Source organism: Geotrypetes seraphini, chromosome 4 (assembly GCF_902459505.1).
Source record: "Geotrypetes seraphini chromosome 4, aGeoSer1.1, whole genome shotgun sequence".
NCBI classification, from domain to species: Eukaryota; Metazoa; Chordata; class Amphibia; order Gymnophiona; family Dermophiidae; genus Geotrypetes; species Geotrypetes seraphini.
The window spans coordinates 224494041-224516648 of NC_047087.1; the positions used below are offsets into that span (position 1 = coordinate 224494041).

Below are 22608 nucleotides of genomic sequence, written 5' to 3' on the forward strand. Positions count from 1 at the left end.
CTTGGATACGCATTTTGAGGTTAGGTGTATATAACTCCTACAAGCTATTAAAATATTTAACTATATTTACTACAATTATTATTTATTTTATTTTTTTATTTTTATTTATTTATTTATTTTTTTTTTTAATTATATTTTCCCTTTAGAGGTGTTTTAATTTATTATAAATTCCCAATGTATAATTTATTTTTTGAGTTTATTATTATATTTTGGTTTGTATTATATAATAAAGTAATTGTTTTTTAACAGTAATTTCTAAGTGGTGTCTAGAAATGTTTTCATTTTTAAATATTAAGTTTAAATTATTTTCTTTTCCCTTTCTTTAAGGAAATTATTACTTATGACAACATTGTATACCACAAATTCAGTTAGATATGAATTAATTTAAAATAATGAATATTATAATTCAAATATTATAACTTATATTTTTAAGTCTTAGGTATATGTTTGAAGGCAGTCACAAAGGATGAACAGATTTCTCCACAGTCCAACCTTCAGGAGATTATCTTTTCCTTTCAAAATAGTTATTAGTATTATTCGATAATAAGTTCTTGTTTATGAGGTCATTGGCTGTTCATATTGATCGAGGAAATCTTGAAGTTTTGTAGGATCTAGAAAATTTTGAGTCTTGTTAGCAATGGTAATTTTCATTACTGCTGGATAAAGAAGGCCATATCTAGCCCCTAGAGCTCGCAGTTGGGGTCTCATGTCCAGGAATTGTTTTCTTCGTAGTGCAGTCTCTTTTGCAAAGTCAGGAACTATGTGGATTCTTGCATCCTGACATTTGAGGTTTTTGTTTTCCTTTGCTAGTTGGCAGATTTCTACTGCTTGTTGGTGTCTCAATAGTTTGAATATTAAAGTTCTTGGTCTTGATTGAAGGTTTTTATTCTGTGTTGGTATTCTGTGTGCTCTTTCTATTTCTAATGCAGTTTTGAATTTTAAAGGTAGTATTTTAGGTAGAAATTGTTCCAGGAATGTTATAGGGTCATTTTTTTCTACCCCTTCCGGAATTCCGATGATCCTTAAATTATTTCTTCTTTCTCGATTTCTGCTGTCTTCCAAGTCTCTTTTAATTTCTTCAACTTCTTTCCATATTATTTTAGATTTTCTCATGTCTGTATTCAGTTGTTCTGTATTGTTTTCTATGTCATTTATTTTATTTTCAACTATATCCACTCTTTTGGTGAGAATTGCAGCATCTTCAATTGCTTTTTTTAATTTTTTATTGCTGTCTAATACTATTTCTTTAATTTGTCTCAACTCTTCTATGACGTCAGGGGTTTCATCTGATGGTAACGGAACTTTTGAGGGTGTGTTATTTGGCTCTGGTTTTGATCTTTTATTGCTGCTACCAATACCGGAACCACTTGCTTCTGAATCATTTTTGTTTTGTTGTTTTTTAGATGTCATCTTTTGTTATTCTTTTCTTCTCTTTATCTCAGCTTATATTTACTGTCTCTTTGTATCAGTTTCAATATTTTGCCGCTTTTCTCTTTTCTTTTGAGTCTTCAATTTATGTTTTTACAATTTTGCTATATCAATTTTATAAAGAAAATAATGGTGATATTCTATCAGGATTTGTTTCTATTTTTTTTAAAATAGACAAAAAATTTTTCCTTTTTCTTTTTCAGCCTTTTTCTTTTCTTAGTTTTTTGTCTCAATCTTGTATTTAGATCAGACTCAAGACTTTTATTTCAGTGTTCTTAGAGCAACTGTCAGTTATTTGTCTCTAGTTCTATTGCTGTGAGTAAAAAAAAAAAAAAATGTCAGTAGTCCTTCTCTCTATTTCTCTTCTTTCATGCCTTATCTCAGCCTCTATGAAGGCAATAACACTCAAATTAACAGCGTTTTTTCCCCTTAGGTTTTTTTTTTTTTGGCTGGTCAATCTTTTATATGTTTATTTTACTAATTCTGTTAGTCACTTTACATCAGCGCTGAATGATTGATAATCCTTTTTTTTCTCCTTTTATAAGCCCAATCGCAGCCCTTACCAAGGAGAGCAATACTTTGTCTAGTATTCTTGAAGTATATGTCTTTATCAGTTTTCAGCGCCTCTCAATTATCTCGATATTACTTTTCTTCATGTTAAAAAAAAAAACAAAAACCGTTACTCCTTTATTCTATAATCTTTCTCACAGCCAAAGCTTTTATATCGGATTCTGTTTCAATTTCAGCAGAGGAGGTTTACATTTATATTATATTTATATTAATCATTCACAGTGAAGTAAAGTCATATATTCTTTCGAAATTGGCAGCAAGGAAATGGCTCCATAAAAAAAAACCGTTGCCAACTATGTTCTACAGCAAACTTCGCTTTATCACCGGCAGGAGAATGCCATTTCAAAATAGCTTATCTCCACTGCATAACAGGCACTACGGTATTCTTCTAATATATCATTTACAAAGAAGAAAATTTTTATCTTTGTTGTTAGACAGCTCACCAACAGTTTTAAACTCCGTCAAGCTCCCGTTTTTTTTTACACCTCCCTTCTTTGGATATTAGAAACGGCACTTTTACTTTTACTTTCGATCGTCTCTCAAACTTTCTCCGTCTTAGCCAAGGAGGTAGACCTTAATCATCACACCATCTAGATTATAGTAAATTACTTTTTTTTTTTTTTGTAGTAATCTCTGCAAAATAAGCTTGTTTATACGGAGCTTCTCCTTCACCCGACCGTCATCATTCGCGTCCAAGCCACGCCCCCCTAAAATATCCTTTTTGAACAGCTACCGCTCTTTCCATTTTATACATGTGACACACTGAACACCACCAAAAACTATAATTCAATCTTTTCCAATCTTTCCAATTATACGTTATTTGTTGAATGGCAACTCCTGTCAGAATCAGTAAAAGTTTGTTGTTTTTTTTAAAAAACATATTTATTTAGTGTAAAACTACACAACGTTTACAATGCAGTTTCAACAATATATGTTCCCTACCCTCTATCCCCTCTTCCCCAAGTTTTACTACTACTTGTGGCCCAAACAGGCCACTGGTGGAGACAAGATGCTGGCAGGCTCAATGAACATTGGTTTGATTTAGCCTGTATAGTCTATTCTTGACCTCTCACTTTAACCCAGACCAAAAAGTCCACCCAGAGCTTGTAAAGGGGTAACTGACTTTTCTGTTAGCAACTTTGGAAATAACACCCTTCTGTGTCAGGCATAGGGAGAGTGTGGTACAGTGGTTAGAGCTACAGCCTCGGCACCCTTGGGTTGTAGGTTCAAACTCGCGCTACTTTCTGTGACCCTGGGCAAGTCACTTAATCCTGCCATTATCCCAGGTACATTAGATAAATTGTGAGGCCGCCGAGACAGACAGGGAAAACTGCTTGAGTACCTGAATAAATTCATTTAAAACCGTTCTCAGCTCTCCTGGGAGAACGGAATAGAAAATTGAATAAATAAATCCCTATCATAGTGCTTTGCAATATCAGTAGTAAAAGGGGACAGGACCAAAAAGTTACTGCTCAAATATTTTCCAATAAAAAATGATGGCAAAATTTTTTAAAAGTATATATTATGTTGTCATTAAAGCAATCTCTATTGGTTGGTACTTCAAAATGTTGTCCAAGTAATGAGAGCTTTACCTTTCAGTGCTGAAGACGACTGCCGCTGATTCTGTATATTGATCTGGTGTCACTGTCCTGCTTACAGGGGTGCATGCACCCCCCCCAACCACTATCCAAAATGCACGCACCCTCTCCAGAGCTGCTATCCACAATACATGCTTCCCCTCCCTCTAAGTCACTGACCTCCATATACCATTGGGTTGTACCGCCGTTCGCACCCCCCAGCCACTATTCACAATGCATGTACCCTCCCCAGAGCTGCTATCCATAATACATGCTCCCCCTCCTCTCCCAAGCCACTGACCTCCATATACCCGTGGGTTGTACTGCCATTCGCAAATCCCCCCAGCCACTATCCACAATGTATGTACCCTCCCCAGAGCTGCTATCCACAATACATGCTCCCCCCCCCAATTCACTGACCTCCATATACCCATGGGTTGGACCGCTGCCGATCTGCTGTATGTTGAATTGGGTGGGGCTTTGAGCATGCGCAGACACTCAAGGCCCCGCCTGGTTCAACATACAGCAGATTGGCGGCAGTACAACCCATGGGTGTATGGAGGTCAGCGGCTCGGGGGGGGGGGGTCCATGGAAGTCTGTGGATCTGTGGGGGGTCAGTGACTCAGGGTGGATGGAGGGGGCATGTATTGTGGATAGCAGCTCTCGGGAGGGTGCGTATGTTGTGGTTAACAGTTTGGTGAGGGGGGGGGATGCTCCTGTATACAGAATAATGACGCTGAGCTCAGTAGGAAGCGGGAAGAGGACAGCCGTACTACGTGGCCAGGTGGTGGTCAGGTGGTGGCTCAAATATAAACAGACCCCCATTTTAGGGCCATTTTTTTGGCCCAAAAATCTTTGTTTATATATGAGTATATACGGTAAATGAGGGTCATGTTACTCTAGTTCAGTGTGTCTCAAACCTTTTTAGCTCTGGCACACTAAACGGAGCAAATGTTTTTCACGCAAAACATCATTGAAATTATAAAATTGCAAACCCCCCCCCCAAAAAAAAAAAAAAAATTAAATTTGAGAGTTGGCTTAAAGAATGTTACAATTACCCATACATAGTTATTTAACAATTGTGAAACTAAAGTAGATAGAATATAATTGCTAATCAATGCGATGGATGTACTTATTTTTGAGTGGAAATTAACTTAAAACGTAACTCAGTAGTCAACAAGCAAACATGCATTTCATTATCCCACCATCTGCACTCATTCTCTTTATTCAATTTAATTCCTGTCAGAGTTGAAAGTCCAAGTTTGCAAAGATGAGAAGATCCAAACAGTAACACAACCTTGATTGCTTTGTTGCTCAAGTAGGATAACTACTGCACAAAAAATAAAATTATTTGCTGTTAGTTTTTATGGACCAATTGCGTCAAAGAATGATGCTTGTCTGGGGGGTTGTATCCTTATGCACACAGACGCTCATAACATTGACAGACTCTTGCATACACGACATTCATTTCATTATATTACATTACATTAGGGATTTCTATTCCGCCATTACCTTGCGGTTCAAGGCGGATTACAAAAGAGTTAAAGAGGGTGTTTTACAAAAAGATTTCTGGTCCTTTTTGGGGAAAAAAAAGAGTAGAGCACGTTGATTTGGGGGTTCAGGGGGTTAGAGGGATGAAAGAAGGAAGCTTGAGAGGTTAGGACTTTTTCAGAGATTCATGTCATCTATTCTCATGAATACTTATGAAGGGAATTTTTTTTTAAATTGAAGAAAAATTCTGGAATCTCTTGTGGCACACCCAGAATCTCTTTGAGGCACACCACTGTGCCTTGTACACAGTTTGAGAGATTAGGAGTATGCATATAAAGCACTGTATAAGAACATAAGAAACGCCTTCACCGGATCAGACCCTAGGTCCATCTAGTCCGGCGACCTGCACATGCGGAAGCCAAGCCAGGTGCTCCCTGATGGAGACCTTGATTACTCGTATCCCTCAATGTGATTTGCAGGAAGGTAGGCATCCACCTTGCGCTTGAATCCCGAAATGGTAGTCTCCATCACAACCTCCTCCGGGAGAGCATTCCAAGCGTCCACCACTCGCTGTGCGAAACAGAACTTCCTGACATTCGTCCTTGACCTGCAGACCCTCAGTTTGAGTCCATGACCTCTTGTTCGTGTCACATTTGACAATGTGAATAACGGTGCCTCTTGCTCTATTTTGTCAAATCCTCTTAGTATTTTAAAAGTCTCTATCATATCCCCTCGTAGTCTCCTCATAAGAACATAAAGAGGAGAGAGAATATGAAAGTGTTTCAAATAAAAAACATGCATTTTAATGTAGAAAGGAATTTCTTGAACAAGAGGTCATAAGGTTGTTTTTATGAGGTTCAAAGGTGAAACATTCATGAATAGGGTGGTAGATGCATTCCATGACCTTCCAGAGGGAGGTAATAGAGGTGAAAGCCGTAGTAGAATCCAAGAATGTATGGGATAGTTGGAGAGAAGGTAAAGATGAAGATGAAGTGGAATGTATGGCATTGCACAGACTGAATTGGCCTTATTTGTCATTTATCTGCAGTCATATTTTTACATTTCTCTTATGTAACACCATATATGCTCAAGAAAGAGTTTGTTTGTTATCTCCAGTACCGTATTTTCACGCAAATAACACGCACCCGTATAAAACGCGCACACGTGTATAGCGCGCAGAAACCACGATGATAAGCACAAAAACTTTGGTATAACGCGCTCACGATTATACCGCGCATGCTGCCCGACTCTCCGTTCACCCCCCTGACTTCCGTGCACTGCCCCGCCTCTCCGTGCGCTGTCCCGACTCTCCGTTCACCCCCCCCTGACTTCCGTGCACTGCCCCGACTTTCCGTGCGCTGTCCCGACTCTCCGTTCACCCCCCCTGACTTCCGTGCACTGTCCCCCCTTGAAGGTCTGTCCCCATCCTGAAAGCCTGATGCCCCCCCCCGACGTCCGATACATCCCTCCCCCCGAAGGACCGCCGATTCCCCAACAATATCGGGCCAGGAGGGAGCCCAAATCCTCCTGGCCACGGCGACCCCCTAACCCCACCCCGCACTACATTACGGGCAGGAGGGATCCCAGGCCCTCCTGCCCTCGACGCAAACCCCCCTCCCCCCAACGACCGCCCCCCCAGCCGACCCGCGACCACCCTGGCGACCCCCGCGACCCCCCCACCCCCCTTCCCCGTACCTTTGGTAGTTGGGCCAGAAGGGAGCCCAAACCCTCCTGGCCACGGCGACCCCCTAACCCCACCCCGCACTACATTACGGGCAGGAGGGATCCCAGGCCCTCCTGCCCTCGACGCAAACCCCCCTCCCCCCCAACGACCGCCCCCCCCAAGAACCTCCGACCGTCCCCCCAGCCGACCCGCGACCCCCCTGGCGACCCCCACGACCCCCCCACCCCCCTTCCCCGTACCTTTGGTAGTTGGCCGGACAGACGGGAGCCAAACCCGCCTGTCCGGCAGGCAGCCAACGAAGGAATGAGGCCGGATTGGCCCATCCATCCTAAAGCTCCGCCTACTGGTGGGGCCTAAGGCGCGTGGGCCAATCAGAATAGGCCCTGGAGCCTTAGGTCCCACCTGGGGGCGCGGCCTGAGGCACATGGTCGGGTTGGGCCCATGTGCCTCAGGCCGCGCCCCCAGGTGGGACCTAAGGCTCCAGGGCCTATTCTGATTGGCCCACGCGCCTTAGGCCCCACCAGTAGGCGGAGCTTTAGGATGGATGGGCCAATCCGGCCTCATTCCTTCGTTGGCTGCCTGCCGGACAGGCGGGTTTGGCTCCCGTCTGTCCGGCCAACTACCAAAGTTACGGGGAAGGGGGGTGGGGGGGTCGTGGGGGTCGCCAGGGGGATCGCGGGTCGGCTGGGGGGCGGTCGGAGGTTCTTGGGGGGGGACGGTCGTTGGGGGGGAGGGGGGTTTGCGTCGAGGGCAGGAGGGCCTGGGATCCCTCCTGCCCGTAATGTAGTGCGGGGTGGGGTTAGGGGGTCGCCGTGGCCAGGAGGGTTTGGGCTCCCTTCTGGCCCGATATTGTCGGGAAGTCGGCGGTCGTTCGGGGTGGGGGTGCGAGTGGTCCTGCCGGGGGGGGGGGATGTATCGGACGTCGGGGAGTCGGCCGGGCAAGAGGGCTTGGGCTCCCTCTTGCTCCGATCGTGGATGCGGGTGCGGGTGGGAGCGCGTGCGAGTGGTCGTTCGGGGTGGGGGTGCGAGTGGTCCTGCTGGGAGGGTGAATCGGGCGGGGTGGGAACTATGTTTTAAAACTTTTGTATACCGCGCTCACGCATATAACGCGCGAGGGGTATGCGCGGTAGGTAAAAACGCGTATAACGCGCGCGTTATATGCGTGAAAATACGGTAGTTGGCTTTTCCTTTTTGTGCTGAATGAAGAACTTCTTTATCACTTTAAACAAATAAATGTGTTTTGTGTGTGTTTTTTTGTATTTAAAGATGATATGTAAAACATGCTCACGCATCATGCTGTCTCCTGAGGAAAGGAAGCAGTTTCTGGATTACTTGAAGCGACCTGGACTGACCTACCTACAGAAACGAGGCCTGAAAAAGAAAATTGCTGACAAATGCAAGAAAAAAAACAGCTGCCATCACTGTGGTGCTTTTAATGGTGAGAGTGTATAAAGTGCACTACCTAGAGCAGAGAGTTTTAGACCAGTCCAGAAATTATTAGCACCAACGTCTAACAAGCTTTCTTACAACTTGTCCAGGCAGTCAAGGATCTGTAAACCTGTTCACCATTTTGATATCTTTCATCTCCTCTCAAAAGGACATTAAGGACACTTTATTTCAAATCTTCCTTAGTGTTTTTGCTAGACCAGTCCAAACAAGTGAGTTATCCCTCTTCCCACCAACAAATGCAGGTAAAGCTTTTATTGAGATTACCAGTATAACAGCTGGTGCACTCTGGAATTTGACAGTATTGCTGGAGGTAGAGAAAAGGGTAGGGTTGTTTTGGTTGGTACAGTAGATTCACGACCTAGCTAACAGAAATAAAAAGGGGTGGAGGAAATTTGTGTTTTGGGCTGACTATTTGCTTGTCTGTTGGGAAAATAAAGTTAAAAAGATCAGGACATTTCTACAGACCTATATTCCATTATGGGCCCTGTGTTCCAGTTAACAACATTTATTGAATGTCCCTTTGGTACAGAATATATCCTTGGTACATTTCAGAAATCAATGTTCAGTGTGGTAGGGCCCACATTGTGGTAACCCTTCCCCCTATCACTATGGTGGACTCCTTTCCTTTGTATTTTAAAGTTTTATTAAAGAAATATTTGTTGCGACTTGCTTTTAATACATGAAACCGTCTATCATTAGAGCAGGTGGACATCTGTTGATCATTAGGCCCTGTGGAACACAACAAGCTTGATGAATCTTTGCTTCTTTCCAATTATATTGTATTTCTATGTCTCCCTTTGGATATTAATGTAATGTACACCACTTTGACAGCTTGGCTTTAGACAGTTAATCAAATAAATGCAACCTTGAACCTTGAAAGTGAAACCTTACTCTTGAGCCAGAGTACAAGGGCCAGAAGCCTAGGGCCGGCACAGTTAAATTCATTTCTGGTGCCCTTCTGGCATGCTAAAGTTGACACCACACCAGAGGTATAAATTACTGGCCGGCACTATTAAATTACTGCTGAAGAGAGGAGGAAGCTAGACTATAAGAGAAAATTGAGGCAGCGAAGGATGGGGGGGGGAGGGGAGGCGCTGATTATAACCATAGGCTTGCCCTCTTGATTTCCAGCTCCACCTCCCTACTGGTCTGGTCCAGCAGTACAATGTACGCAGGGTTGGAGGAGCATGAGTACCTCTCCTGCCTCCAGTAATATTCTGCACAGCCGCATATATATAAAATGAATGGAAAAAATTGTTATAATTAGTATATATATTATGGGGCGGGGTCTGGGGGCGGAGATTGGGCAGAGTCTGGCCCGCGACTTTGCCTATGTTTTGGATTTCGGCCCCTTAGTGTGATTGAGTTTGACACCCCTGCTCTAAGAAATCAGTGATGCCATGATAGGGGCTGAGCCCCCTTTTCCCCCCAATAGGGAGCAGGCTGTCGGTCTGGGCTCAGATTTGCGCAGACCATTGGGTCCTAGAAGATGTTTGGGACTGTTACAAAATCGTGTTCTGTGCTCCCTTCCAGACTGCTTTGTAGATTCTCTGGCTGGCTGACTGGAGAGAGCCCTCAGAGTCCAAGCTACAGTGCGATCTTCGTGCCGTAGAGCTGGTAGCAGACAAAGAATCGGACTTGGGCAGATACTCCATATCCTTCATCATACCAAAGAAAGACTCAGACAACTGGAGGCCAATTCTGGACCTCAAGTTGGTCAGTAACCCTGAAAGAGAGTTTTTGGTTGGTCATAACAGCAATGGTACCGGGAGATTTTCTCGTCTCCTCTTGATCTGATGGAGGCTTATCTCTACATTCTCATTTTCCCGGCTCACAGGAGGTACTTGCAGTTTCATGTACTAGAGCAGCATTTTCAGTTCTCGGTGCTCCCCTTTGGCCATATTTGGACTACTGGCTCATCAGAGCTCTGTCCAAAGAGGAAGGTGAACTAGTGGTTTCGAGAGTGGTGCAACTCTTCCAGGACTTGGGATTGATTTTCAACTTCAAGAAGAGTCAGCTGGAGCAGACCAGCACCTGAAGTACCTGGGAGACTTGTTTGATACAACCTTGGGCCAGGTTTTTCTTCCAGAGCTGTGCAGACTGAAGCTTCAGAAGCAGATTTAGGCTTGATGGTGCCTGATTTGACCCCACAGACCATGGTATGCGAACCTAGTTCACCTCCAGATAGATGAAGGCCTAAGACTGCCGATTTAAGTGGATCTTCTCACTTGGGAACTGATCCCTATCAAGAATCTGGAACACGTTGGGCTTATGATATTGCTCTTGAGTTGGGGGTCCTGACAAGCAAGTTTTATTTTGATGTGGTTGTCACTACTTTGCTCAGAGCTAAGAAGCCATCATCGGTGGCAGCCTATACTAAGGCCCAGAAGTCCTTTCAGCGATGGTGTGCTATGGAAGGTGTAGAGCTTCAATTTCAGAAGTCTTAGACTTTTTGCAGGAGGGACTTCAGAAGGATCTGTCAGTTGGACCATTAAAAGTGCAGATTGCAGACCGTTCCTGTTTCCAAGCGTGGGGGGAACAGAGGCTTCCTGGCCTTTCACCCAGATGTCACCTGGTTCATTAAAGGGGCTCTTCGGTTGCACCCTCCAGTGTGTCCCCCTTTCCTTTCCTGGAATCTTAATATAATATTGTAGGGTCTCAGTGGCCCTCCATATGAGCCCTTAAGGGAGGCTTCTCTTCCGGATCTTATGGTCAAGACAGTGTTCTTGGTGGTGATTATACCAGTAAGATGAGTTCCTGAGTTGCAAGCTCTTTTCTGCAGGAGCCATTCCTCAAAATTATGGAAGCAGGGCTCTCCTTATGCACAGTCCCATCCTTACCAAATGTTCTGCCACTAATTTCTGACAGGTGGGATGATCAGTAACACTCAGAAAAGCACCCAGACAATATAAAGCATAAACAATAACACTTTATTATACATATATATAAATATAAATTATCCTCACCTTGACCCCAGACCATCCTCACTATTGGGAACCCCTGCAATAGATAGATGGATAGACCAAAGGACTGTCCCGTGAGACGTGGCCAAACGTCATGGATTCTGCTGTCAGGGTCAGAATCCCGGTCTTATATAGGATGCACACTGCGGAGTTCATAGTAAAAGCATAAACAGCTGGTCCTGCTGTTACAATTAGTCCTGCTCTTTTGTTCTGTGTTTTGACAACACCCAGGTCAGGATGTCAGACGGAGGTGTTTGCAGTAATTGTTTTCCCATGAGACTGGTTTCACTGTCCCTTTGAAGATCAAGGAGGTTAGGATCTCAAATAAGCAAGGAGGTGTTGCAGTTTATTGTCTCTTTGATGCTATCCATTTGTCACTCAAATAAAGGAAGTCAGGATAGGTGTTGCACTGTCTCTTTGATGCTATCAAGAAGGTGTTACAGAGGCCATTTGTCTTTACTTATCCTTTTGGTGTGGTCAAGGAAGTCAGATCAAAGAGGTCAGGATCTCAAATAAGCAAGGTTATATTGTAGAGACCATCTGGTATTACTTTTCTTTGGGGGTAAGGAGTTCAGGTCAGCAGACTTGAGAATACATAAACAAAATTATCAGTAATATGCTGGGGCATAACTGGCATAACACCAAATATTGTCTTAGCTTTCCATGTTAATCAGGAAGTCGGTTTACCCACTTTCTACCCTATGGGGTCAAAGAAAAAAAGACAAGGCATTGCATTTGCTGGATGTCAAGCAAGCTCTCCTCTGGTACCCTGAAGTTACTAATAAGTTTCACATATTGGATCAATTTTTGTTCTGGCCTGTCATGCCAAGAAAGGTAGGCTGGCATCTAAAGCTTTGATTTTCCAGATGGATTAAGATGGCCATTTCCTCTACATATATTGGCAGCAGTAAGAACATAAGAATTGCTGCTGCTGGGTCAGACCAGTGGTCCATCATGCCCAGCAGTCCGCTCACACGGCGGCCCTCTGGTCAAAGACCAGCGCCTTAACTGAGACTAGCCCTACCTGAGTACATTCTGGTTCAGCAGGAACTTGTCTAACTTTGTCTTGAATCCCTGGAGGGTGTTTTCCCCTATGACAGACTCCGGAAGAACGTTCCAGTTTTCTACCACTCTCTGGGTGAAGAAGAACTTCCTTACGTTTGTACGGAATCTATCCCCTTTCAATTTTAGAGAGTGCCCTCTCATTCTCCCTACCTTGGAGAGGGTGAACAACCTGTCCTTATCTACTAAGTCTATTCCTTTCAGTACCTTGAATGTTTCGATCATGTCCCCTCTCAATTTCCTCTGTTCGAAGGAGAAAAAGCCCAGTTTCTCTAATCTTTCACTGTACTGCAACTCCAGCCCCTTAACCATCTTAGTCGCTCTTCTCTGGACCCTTTCGAGTAGTACCGTGTCCTTCTTCATGTACGGCGACCAGGGCTGGATGCAGTACTCCAGGTGAGGGTGCACCATGGCCAGTATAGCGACCTGATAACCTTCTCCAATCTGTTCGTGATCCCCTTCTTTATCATTCCTAGCATTCTGTTCACCCTTTTTGCCGCCGCCACACATTGCATGGACGGCTTCATCGACTTGTCGATCAGAACTCCCAAGTTTCTTTCTTGGGAGGTCTCTCCAAGTACCACCCCGGACATCCTGTATTCATGCATGAGATTTTTGTTACCTACATGCATCACTTTACACTTATCCACGTTGAACCTCATCTGCCATGTTGATGCCCATTCCTCGAGCCTGATTATGTCACGTTGCAGATCTATGCAATCCCCCTGTGTCTTCACAAATTTAATCACCTCACTCGTCGTAGCAATGTCCAGATCGTTTATAAAGATGTTGAAGAGCATGGGTCCAAGCACCAAGCCCTGCGGCACCCCACTGGTGATGCTCTTCCAGTCAGAGTATTGTCCATTTACCCCCCACTCTCTGTTTTCTATGCTCCAGCCAGTTTTTAATTCCTGTGAGTATTTCACCCTTGATTCCATGGCTCACAATTTTCCGAAGTAGTCGTTCATGCGGAACCTTGTCAAATGCCTTCTGAAAATCTAGATATACAATGTCGACCGGGTCGCCCTTATCTATCTGTCTGTTTACTCCCTCAAAGAAGTGCAGCAAGTTCGTCAAACACGATCTGCCTTTGCTAAAACCATGCTGACTGGTCCTCATCAGCCCATGTCCGTCAAGGTGATCAACTCTACCATCTTTACTTGTACCGAGGTCAGACTCGCTGGTCTGTAGTTTCCCGGATCTTCCCTTGAACCTTTTTTGAAGATCGGCGTAACATTTGCCACCTTCCAGTCTTCTGGAATCTTTCCCGATTTGATCGACAGATTGGCTATTAGTTGAAGCAGTTCAGCTATGGTACCTTTCAGTTCTTTGATGACCCTAGTATGGATGCCATCCGGTCCCGGGGATTTATCGCTCTTAAGCCTATCAATCTGCCTACACACCTCCTCTAGACTGACCATCAATCCCGTAAGCAGCTGCCAGTCGCATTGAAAGCTCACTCCACCAGAGAACTCTGTGTGGACACTAGGGCTGTCTCACCCAAGGATATCTGTAGAGTGGCTACATGGTCTACCCTCCGTACCTTTACTAGGGTCTTTAGAAGGATGCCTAGAAAGATGCCGTTTTGGGGTCCTCTGTTCTGAAAGCAGGCTCAGTGGGCCTGCCCTAGACTATGGGGACTGCTTTGGTATGTCCCTACATTTCAGGACCGCTAGATGCATTGTACCAGAAAAAGTTTAAGGTCTTACCGTATATTTGGATTTAGCCGGCCTTCTGCAGCAGAATTAGTCTGGAGCTGGAAAAATCTGTCTTTCAAGTAGGCTGAGAGAATAAAAAAGAAACACTTGAGAGCATATAGTCTGCTTCAGGTCTCTGCTGGATAGTGGGACATGTGAGTATCTACAAGCTCTATATAAGATTAGTGCTGGTTGAACATGTTTTTGTATCTGTTTTATAGCAGCTGCTTGAATTTTAGAGTTTGCTATTAATGTTTGTTACAGAGCAGAACAGAATTGTACTGTTGAGAATTCTTCCCTGTTTTCCCTCAACTGGTTTTGTCTTTTCATTACAGTGCTACTTGATTGCGTTTGTATGAACTGAGGAGGCAGGAGCAGTTCCCTGGGAAGGAGGTGGAGTTAAAAAAATGATTGACAGTTTTCAGCAAGCAATTTACAGGTTCAGATTGAAGTAAATGGCTGCTTACTTTTCCTCACTGGGGGTCCTTCGTGAAGGAAAAGAGAAAAAAATAAAAATAAAACCTACAAGATTACATTGTATATTCCAAAGCAAATAACTTTTTATTCTAATAATAAGTATTATAGCAGCATTTTGTCAAATCAGAAATAAATCATTTTGGACATATACAATGGAGAGAAAAAAACCTCATACGAACAGTGCCAGCATTTTTCTGTAAGTATGGCGCAGTGTCTCTAAAGAAACTCTGCCACTGCATGGAGTTTTATACAGAAGATGTCTGTGTCTTAGACCCTCCCCCTGGCTTGCAATATGTATTGCCCTATTGGATAAGACCAACTGCCTATCTAACCCTCTCCTAGTCCACGCCTCCATTCAACCCTGGGGGGCCCTGGACAGGCATAGCTTCTAGAACTTTCTTCAAGTTTCCATTCTTCACACGGGTACATCAATATCAGTGCCTCAGCATATTAGCCTATGATATTAACTTATAGGTATAGTCTGGATATTGTGTTTAAAGCAAAAGTTCTTATTCATGTGTATAAGACGCCTCAGCCCCACCACTCCACCGCAGAAAAGAATTTTTATCATGCGGGAAGCATAGTGTGGTGCTTCATCATTGGCTGTCTACACTTGTTTATTATTGATATTATCTATCGTGTACTATTAGCTTGTATATCTAATAATGTTCAATCGCAATGCTTCACTTATAGTAATATTAATGATATTAGTGATGTTAGTACTTAATGGTTAAAGTAGTACTTATCTCAGCCAAACCAAGGGAGCCAGACCCGACATGTTTCGCACGGCAATCGTGCTTTTTCAAGGGTCTCCCTGAAACATATAAAAAGCATGCTATAATCGTTTACAGAAGCAGGGCTGAAATGTATAGTTAAAAACAGCCCCCTCTCCTTCAGTTGTTATGCTATTCCAAATAACTTACCGAGGTCGCCGCCGTCATCCGACTCCAAAAATTTAGTAAGCCAAAAGATGGCGGCGGCGTCCTCAGTCCTCAATTTAAATAGTTGTTGCATACGTTGTAAACTCCTCCCCCTGCCGCCCATTGGACAGACTCCGAGAACCATTCATACCAGGGGTTCCCTGGGGAGGAGTTTACAACGTATGCAACAACTATTTAAATTGAGGACTGAGGACGCCGCCGCCATCTTTTGGCTTACTAAATTTTTGGAGTCGGATGACGGCGGCGACCTCGGTAAGTTATTTGGAATAGCATAACAACTGAAGGAGAGGGGGCTGTTTTTAACTATACATTTCAGCCCTGCTTCTGTAAACGATTATAGCATGCTTTTTATATGTTTCAGGGAGACCCTTGAAAAAGCACGATTGCCGTGCGAAACATGTCGGGTCTGGCTCCCTTGGTTTGGCTGAGATAAGTACTACTTTAACCATTAAGTACTAACATCACTAATATCATTAATATTACTATAAGTGAAGCATTGCGATTGAACATTATTAGATATACAAGCTAATAGTACACGATAGATAATATCAATAATAAACAAGTGTAGACAGCCAATGATGAAGCACCACACTATGCTTCCCGCATGATAAAAATTCTTTTCTGCGGTGGAGTGGTGGGGCTGAGGCGTCTTATACACATGAATAAGAACTTTTGCTTTAAACACAATATCCAGACTATACCTATAAGTTAATATCATTGGTTATTTTAGAGGCTGGATTACTATATATAAATATTAGTGGCCATTATAACAGGTGCTTGAAGTCAGCATATTAGCCTGGCATCACTTTATCAGTTCTTAAGTTCCCGGATGATGGAGTGTCTGGCTGACTGGCATTTTCTTTCAGCTCTTTTAAATAGCTCATTGTCTTTCCAGCACTGGTTGGTGTCCTTGAGAAACTTCACAGCAAGAAATCCACACACTCACATGCCACACATTAGCATTTCAGCATCTGAACTGAAACCAGTTTGCACAAGCCTGTGACTTCAGCAACTTCAGCAAAATGCAGGAATAGATCTCGCAACCTGTAAAAGTCTCCCATAGGCTCCTGTCATCTATCTCAAGATGCAAAACCATATGGTTCAGGCCCACTAGACACATCATGTACAAGAAAGAAGATTATTGAGGTAAAAACCTAATCTTTCTTTAGCAGGTAAAACTACATTTCACTTTATATGCTACTTTCCCAGTGAACAGTCCTAAAAGTGAGGCTGTATCCAGTATTTACATGTGTGATGGGAATAAGTATGTAAAATCTCCTCCCAGAACTTACATTCAACAATCTAGTTGACCAAATAGTCTGCATTTGGAAGGGTAGGTGCTATTTTTAAAGTTAATGCTTTGCGCTGTTTTACCCCCCAAATTTAAACCTTTTCTGTGGTTCTTGCATTTTACAGGTTTTTATTCTATGCTTTTCACTAATAGTTTAAATTAGAGAATTTGATTTTGTTTATTTTTAAGAGTTTCCTTTCTTTTCTGTTCAGGTTCTGTGAAGAAGTGTGGGTTATTAAAGATAATCCATGAGAAGTATAAAACTAATAAGAAAGTGATGGATCCTGTAGTATCCTATTTCCTTCAGTCTTTTGAAACAGCCATCGAGCATAACAAAGAAGTGGAATCTTTGCTGGGGAAAGCGCAGGTGAGTTAGAGTAAGTCTATTGTGGATATCCACTTCCCAGGGAAACTTAATTGCCAGAGTAAGTTGTAATTGGGTTCATAATTCATGCCCCTTAAGACAAATGTTTTTTCTTTAGCATCCCTCTAGACCGGCACAGAAATGGATGGGTTTATGCTTCTCTTCCAGCAGGTAGAGACTAAGATACTAACGTTTGACCACAGTGCAAGAGGGCTGTGCAGTCCCTCTTACACTCTTCAAGCTGCTTTGCCTCATATCCTGGAGTTTCTACAGGATGGCCTGGAATGAGGCCTTGCCGGGTCCTCCCTGCAGGCGCAGATTGCCGCTTTGTCTTCCTTTTGTGATCTCTTGTGGGATAAGCATTTTGCCTCTTCTCCGGAAGTTATTTTGTTCTTGAGAGCTGCAAAATTGCTGCAGCCTCCAGTTCAGCCATCGGTTCCTGCCTGGGATCTCAATCTAGTTCTCTGTGCTCATTCATCTTCTGAGCCTCTTGGCGCCTGTACGTTGAAGGAGCTTACTCTTAAAGCGGTTTGATAGCCATTATTTCCACGAGACGTGTTTTAGGAATTGCAGGCCTTTTTGTGTAGTCCTTTCTTTCTTTCTTTTTTTTTTTTTTTTTAATTCTTTATTCATTTTTACATATTACAACAAGTGTATCAGATGAAATCATTTGAAATTGTATATATATACACTTGATTAACTTTCATGTAACATTTCAGTCAATACCTATGTTCTATAATATCTTAAATATTATATACTACATTTAATATCTAAAGAATTAATATTAGGATAGAAAACCCTCCCTCCCTCTACAGAAATACAAGTTAATGACTGAAAAATTGGTGTTTAATCAGATCTCAGAATTCATCGAATCTACTAACGTTTAACACCCTCATCAAACAGGTTTCTGGAAAAATCATTTGACAGAGTACTCGCTCTTGGGGATGACAACAACCTTATTATACCACTTCGATCACCACAATTCCGTAGTTCTCATTTCCCACAATCTTTCCTCAGATTTTGACACTATTGATCATTCCTTCCTTCTACATAGACTTGCATCAATCGGGATTTCTGATCAAGTATTCAAATGATTTCAGCCTTATTTCTCTAATCATCTGTCTAAAGTTACATTTAATAATTCATCGTCGGACCACTTTACTTGCAAACGTGGGGTACCACAAGGTTCTATACTTTCACCACTACTATTTAATATCTTTTTTTTATCCCTGCTCATGACTCTTTTGTCAGTCCATTGGATTCTCCACTTTTGCTTAAGTTGACGACATGCAGCTATTGCATCCTTTAAATCCAGAAAACTTTTAAAGAAATTGATGATATCAATCAAAAACTTGACCAAATTAGGTTATGGCTGAATGAAACATGTTGGCACTAAACACTACTAAAACCAAAATAATGATTTTTCCTTTGGATAGAAGGGATTGTCATTATGCGCCCCAATATCACTGAATAATATCCCACTGGATTGCATAACATCTGTAAAAATCTTAGGGGTCATTTTTGACAAAAAACTTTAATTCCATGAACACATCAGTAACGTGGTTAAATCCTGTTTCTTCAAACTCCGCATGAACCTTTCAATCTCTAAATTTCTAGAACCCAAGTCATTAAATATTCTGGTCCACTCTTTAATCATTTCGAAATTAAACTACTGTAACAGTTTACTTACTGGAATTACACAGAAAGAAATCAGGTGCCTACAAATAATTCAAAACGTCGCCATCAAGCTCATTACGAATTCTAATAAATTCGACCATGAAACTCCTCTGTTACAAAAAGTACATTTTCTTCCAATAAAATATAGGATTTCTTTTAACATTTCTTTATTAACTTTCAAAACATTACAAAACCCCCAATTTATTGAAAAATATCAATGCTCTACTGCAGCACCTTTTAGGGCCCTGTTTTACTAAGTTTCCTTTTTAGTTACACATGGATTGGGGAAAAACAAGCTTTAGTAAATTGAGCCTTAAGGCATCATTGCCGAATACTAACAAAAGTATTCTGCCAGCAGTCCTCCTCCCCACTTAGCCTATTTATAATTTTAGTTTCTCTCCCTATTGTCACCCAGTTTCTCTCGTCTCCTCCTCCCCCCCCCCCTTATAGCTAGCTGCATCCACACCAGTGCTCAGTCATTGCTTCAACAAACCATATTCCCTGCCCCACCGGTATTCTATGACAACTTCCAGAAATTTTTCTCTCAGCACTATATAACTTTTAGCAAGTTTGAGCCGTGTAATGCAGGAGCTTTCAAGACTCAAAACCCTAAAATGAATTTATTTATTTGGTTAGTTTTTAGCCTGTCATCCTAGGAGAGCCCAGAACAGGTTACAGATCAAACATGCATAGTATAACTAAGGGGCTAGGAAGTACAGATTCTATACATAACATACATCAGCAGGGTCAAACAAAACTTAGTACAATTAGGTAGCTAGGCATTACAACCTGGTGCTTTATTAATCTACACACGTGGAGGGGCATAATCGAAAGGGATGTCTAAGTCCGTTTACATCCATTCGCAAGTCGTCCAAAGTTAAAAAGAGCCTAAGACACATTTTTGAAAGATACGTCCAACTTTTTTTTTACTTTCAAAAATCGTCTAATTATACGTCCTGCCGATCTGATCATCCGAGCCACTAAATCGTCTATCTTTATACCACATTTCCGTCCAAGTCCAAAACACCTAGGACAAGCCCTGTTGGACATGGGAGGGGTCTGCAAAGTGATGGACTGCACACCCAGACATGCCACCTAAATAGTGGGGTACTTTACAGGGCACTGCTGTGAACTTCACAAAAAGGGTGCCATGGCTTCTCCTCCCTATAGCCCCCCAAACCACCTCCAGAATCCCCTAAACACACTTATCTACCACCCTAATAGCCCTTATGGCTGCAGGAGCCACTTATATGCCAGTAAAAACGGGTTTTGGGGGTGTATAGGGCAGTGCACATGTTTCAGTATCAATGCAGTGATTACAGGAGCTTATGGGCATGGGTCCTCCTCTCAATGGGTCCCTAATCCACCTCCAAGATGATTTAAGCCGCCTCTGTGCTGGACGACTAGGCTTTCCTATGCCAGGCGGCCAGGTGATGATGGTCTGGAGGCTGAATTTTAAAGTTATGATTACAATTTTTATGGGGGTGGGTGGGTTGGTGATCACTGGGGTAGTGTGTGGGGAGTCTGTTTTATGTGTTTGCAGTGCTTATCTGCTGACTTTAGGTGGTTTTTTGTGGGTTTTTGTGACTTAGACCATGTTTTACATGGTCTAAGTCACAACGTCCAAGTTCCGTCTGTGCTCTGTTGTAAAACTTTCGGTTATAAATGCTGTACGACTAAGTCTAAGCCGGCCCACATCCTGCCCAACTCCCGCCCCGAGACTCCTCCCGAAACGCCCCGTTTAGCTTTGGCCATTGAGCGGCACTATGAAGGCCTAGGTCATTTAGAAATACGTCCAAAACCCGGTTTTATCATCGGTACTTGGACGTTTTTGAGAAATGTTCGTCCAAGTACCGACTTAGGCCGGTTTTTGGACGTTTTTCTCTTGATTATGAGCCCCATAATATACAACAGTCAGGATGAAGATATATTCTTTTTTTTTTTTTTTTTCACTTATGGAAAAGTCTACGCATGTGATATACAACAGAGGGTTTCATTTTTTGGCAAGTTAATGTGAAAAAGTAGGTTTTGTCTGCTTTCCTGAACCACTTTGATGTCTTTGTAGACCTTGTCTCAGTGGTATATCGAATGTTAACAAAGATAAAGTTCAATAGTCCTTCCAAAGATCTGATGAATGTTGGAATTTGACTCAAGAGTTTCTGCTGGAAGTGGGAGTAGACTCGCCTGCAGCACTCTCCAAATGGAGAGACCATCTGGGAGGTATATACAGCTGTCTCTCCCCCTGTGACCATAATGGTTGTCTTGGAAAATAGGGTGGAAGCTTTTCCAGTAAAAAGAAAGGGACCATATTGTGTAAGACTTCAAAGGCCAGGCCCAGGCTCTTAAAGATGCAACACTTGGTAATGGGCAACCAGTGTGCGGATATTAATGCTGGGGTCATGGATGAAAAAGTTCTTCAGTAGACAAATTGCTGCATTTTGCATGCTTTGGAGATGTAGAATTTTTGCAGACATTCTAACATATAGGGGTCATTTTACTGAGGCACGCTAGCCGATTTAGCACGTGCTAATTATTAGTGCGCGCTAAATGCTAACGCGTCCATTATATTCTATGGATGCGTTAGCATTTAGTGCATGCTAAATTGGCTAGCGCGCCTTAGTAAAAGGACCCCTATATGTTAGAATGTTGCAATAGTTCATACTTGATGAGACAAATATATGAGTATAGAGAAGTTGAGTAACGTCCGATTCAGAAGTGCAACCAAATTTTTTGTAGCTGGCACAGGTAGTAGAATGAGGTTGATATAACCTGGGAGATATGATTTGTTATTGATAGGTTGGAGTCAAGTATTATTCCCAGACTTTGAACTTGGTCTTTGGCTGTCAGGGTGGCAGATTCACAGGGAAGGGGGCGTAAGGTGCAGTTTTCTCTGTTTCCAGAGGAGTTTGGTTTTGGCTGGATTCAACTATAGTTATCCAGTTTTTAATTCCCAGAAGACAGTTTTGCAGTTTGGTGATTTGGGTACTACAGTTTGGGCCTAGTCGGAGATATAGTTGAAAGTCATCGGCAAAGGAGTGTATTCAAATTTTAGTATTTTAGGGCAATTTGATTTGATGTAAAGGTGACAGCAAGGTGACATAGTTGTTCCTAGCAGTACACTTTGGGATTTTTGGTCCAAGAAAGAAGAGAACCAGCGCAGCACTATATTGGAAATCCCAATAATTGGAAGCCTAGATAGGAGAAGGGGATGGTCAAGGGTGTCAAAGGCAATGCTTAAATCTAAAAGGACCAGTAGCATGTCTCTGCCTTTGTCCAGTAGACTCTTGGCAGTCATTGATGATATCAATTAGGACTGTTTTGGTGCTGTATAATTTCCAAAATCCTGACTGGTAGGTAGAGAGAGAGCTTCTTGATTTGTCAATAAAATTCTGCAGTTGCATTAAGACTGCCTTTTTCTAGGATCATGGATATGAATGGTAAGTTGGAAACGGGCCTGTAGTTACTCAGTACGTTGGGATCCAAGGTGGCTATTCTTAAAATGGGCCAAACAACTGCAAATTTCTGGCTTTTGGGTACTGCACCAGGTTTAAGGAGATATTGATAAGACCATAGGATTGATTATAGGAAGGCCTTTTTTATCAACATTAAGAGGCTGTATGGGCAAGGATAAAGAGCTAAGGCAGAAGGTGGTGGTGAGTCCATTATCTTTGTGAGGATCTTGTGAGAAGAAGTTTTTAAATGTGTTAGGGTTTCAATAATAGGAGTTTGGTGGTGGTTGGGATTTTTTTTTTTTTCTTTCAAAATTTGAGTTAAGGTTGGAGCTATTGTGTTTTATTTTCTTCTTAAAAAAAAAAAAAAAAAGAGAGGGCTTATTGGACTAAATCAGTTTGTAGATTATGGCTAGTTACTTGAGAAGCCGTAAATACATTTTTTTCATCAATGCAAAAATGCCCCTTTATCTATTAGGGGCTTTCAG

General features: G+C 42.4%; 1 protein-coding gene across 2 annotated transcripts in view; it reads left to right on the forward strand.

Moving 5' to 3' along the window:
* The window catches only part of POLR3A (RNA polymerase III subunit A), a 192684-nt gene that overhangs the window by 11182 nt on the left and 158894 nt on the right, over positions 1-22608 (forward strand). For both annotated transcript variants that reach the window (XM_033942449.1, XM_033942450.1), the window contains exons 4-5: positions 8017-8188; positions 16843-16997. In XM_033942449.1, coding sequence (XP_033798340.1) covers positions 8017-8188; positions 16843-16997 — 327 coding nt within the window. The remainder of the gene's footprint in view (positions 1-8016; positions 8189-16842; positions 16998-22608) is intronic.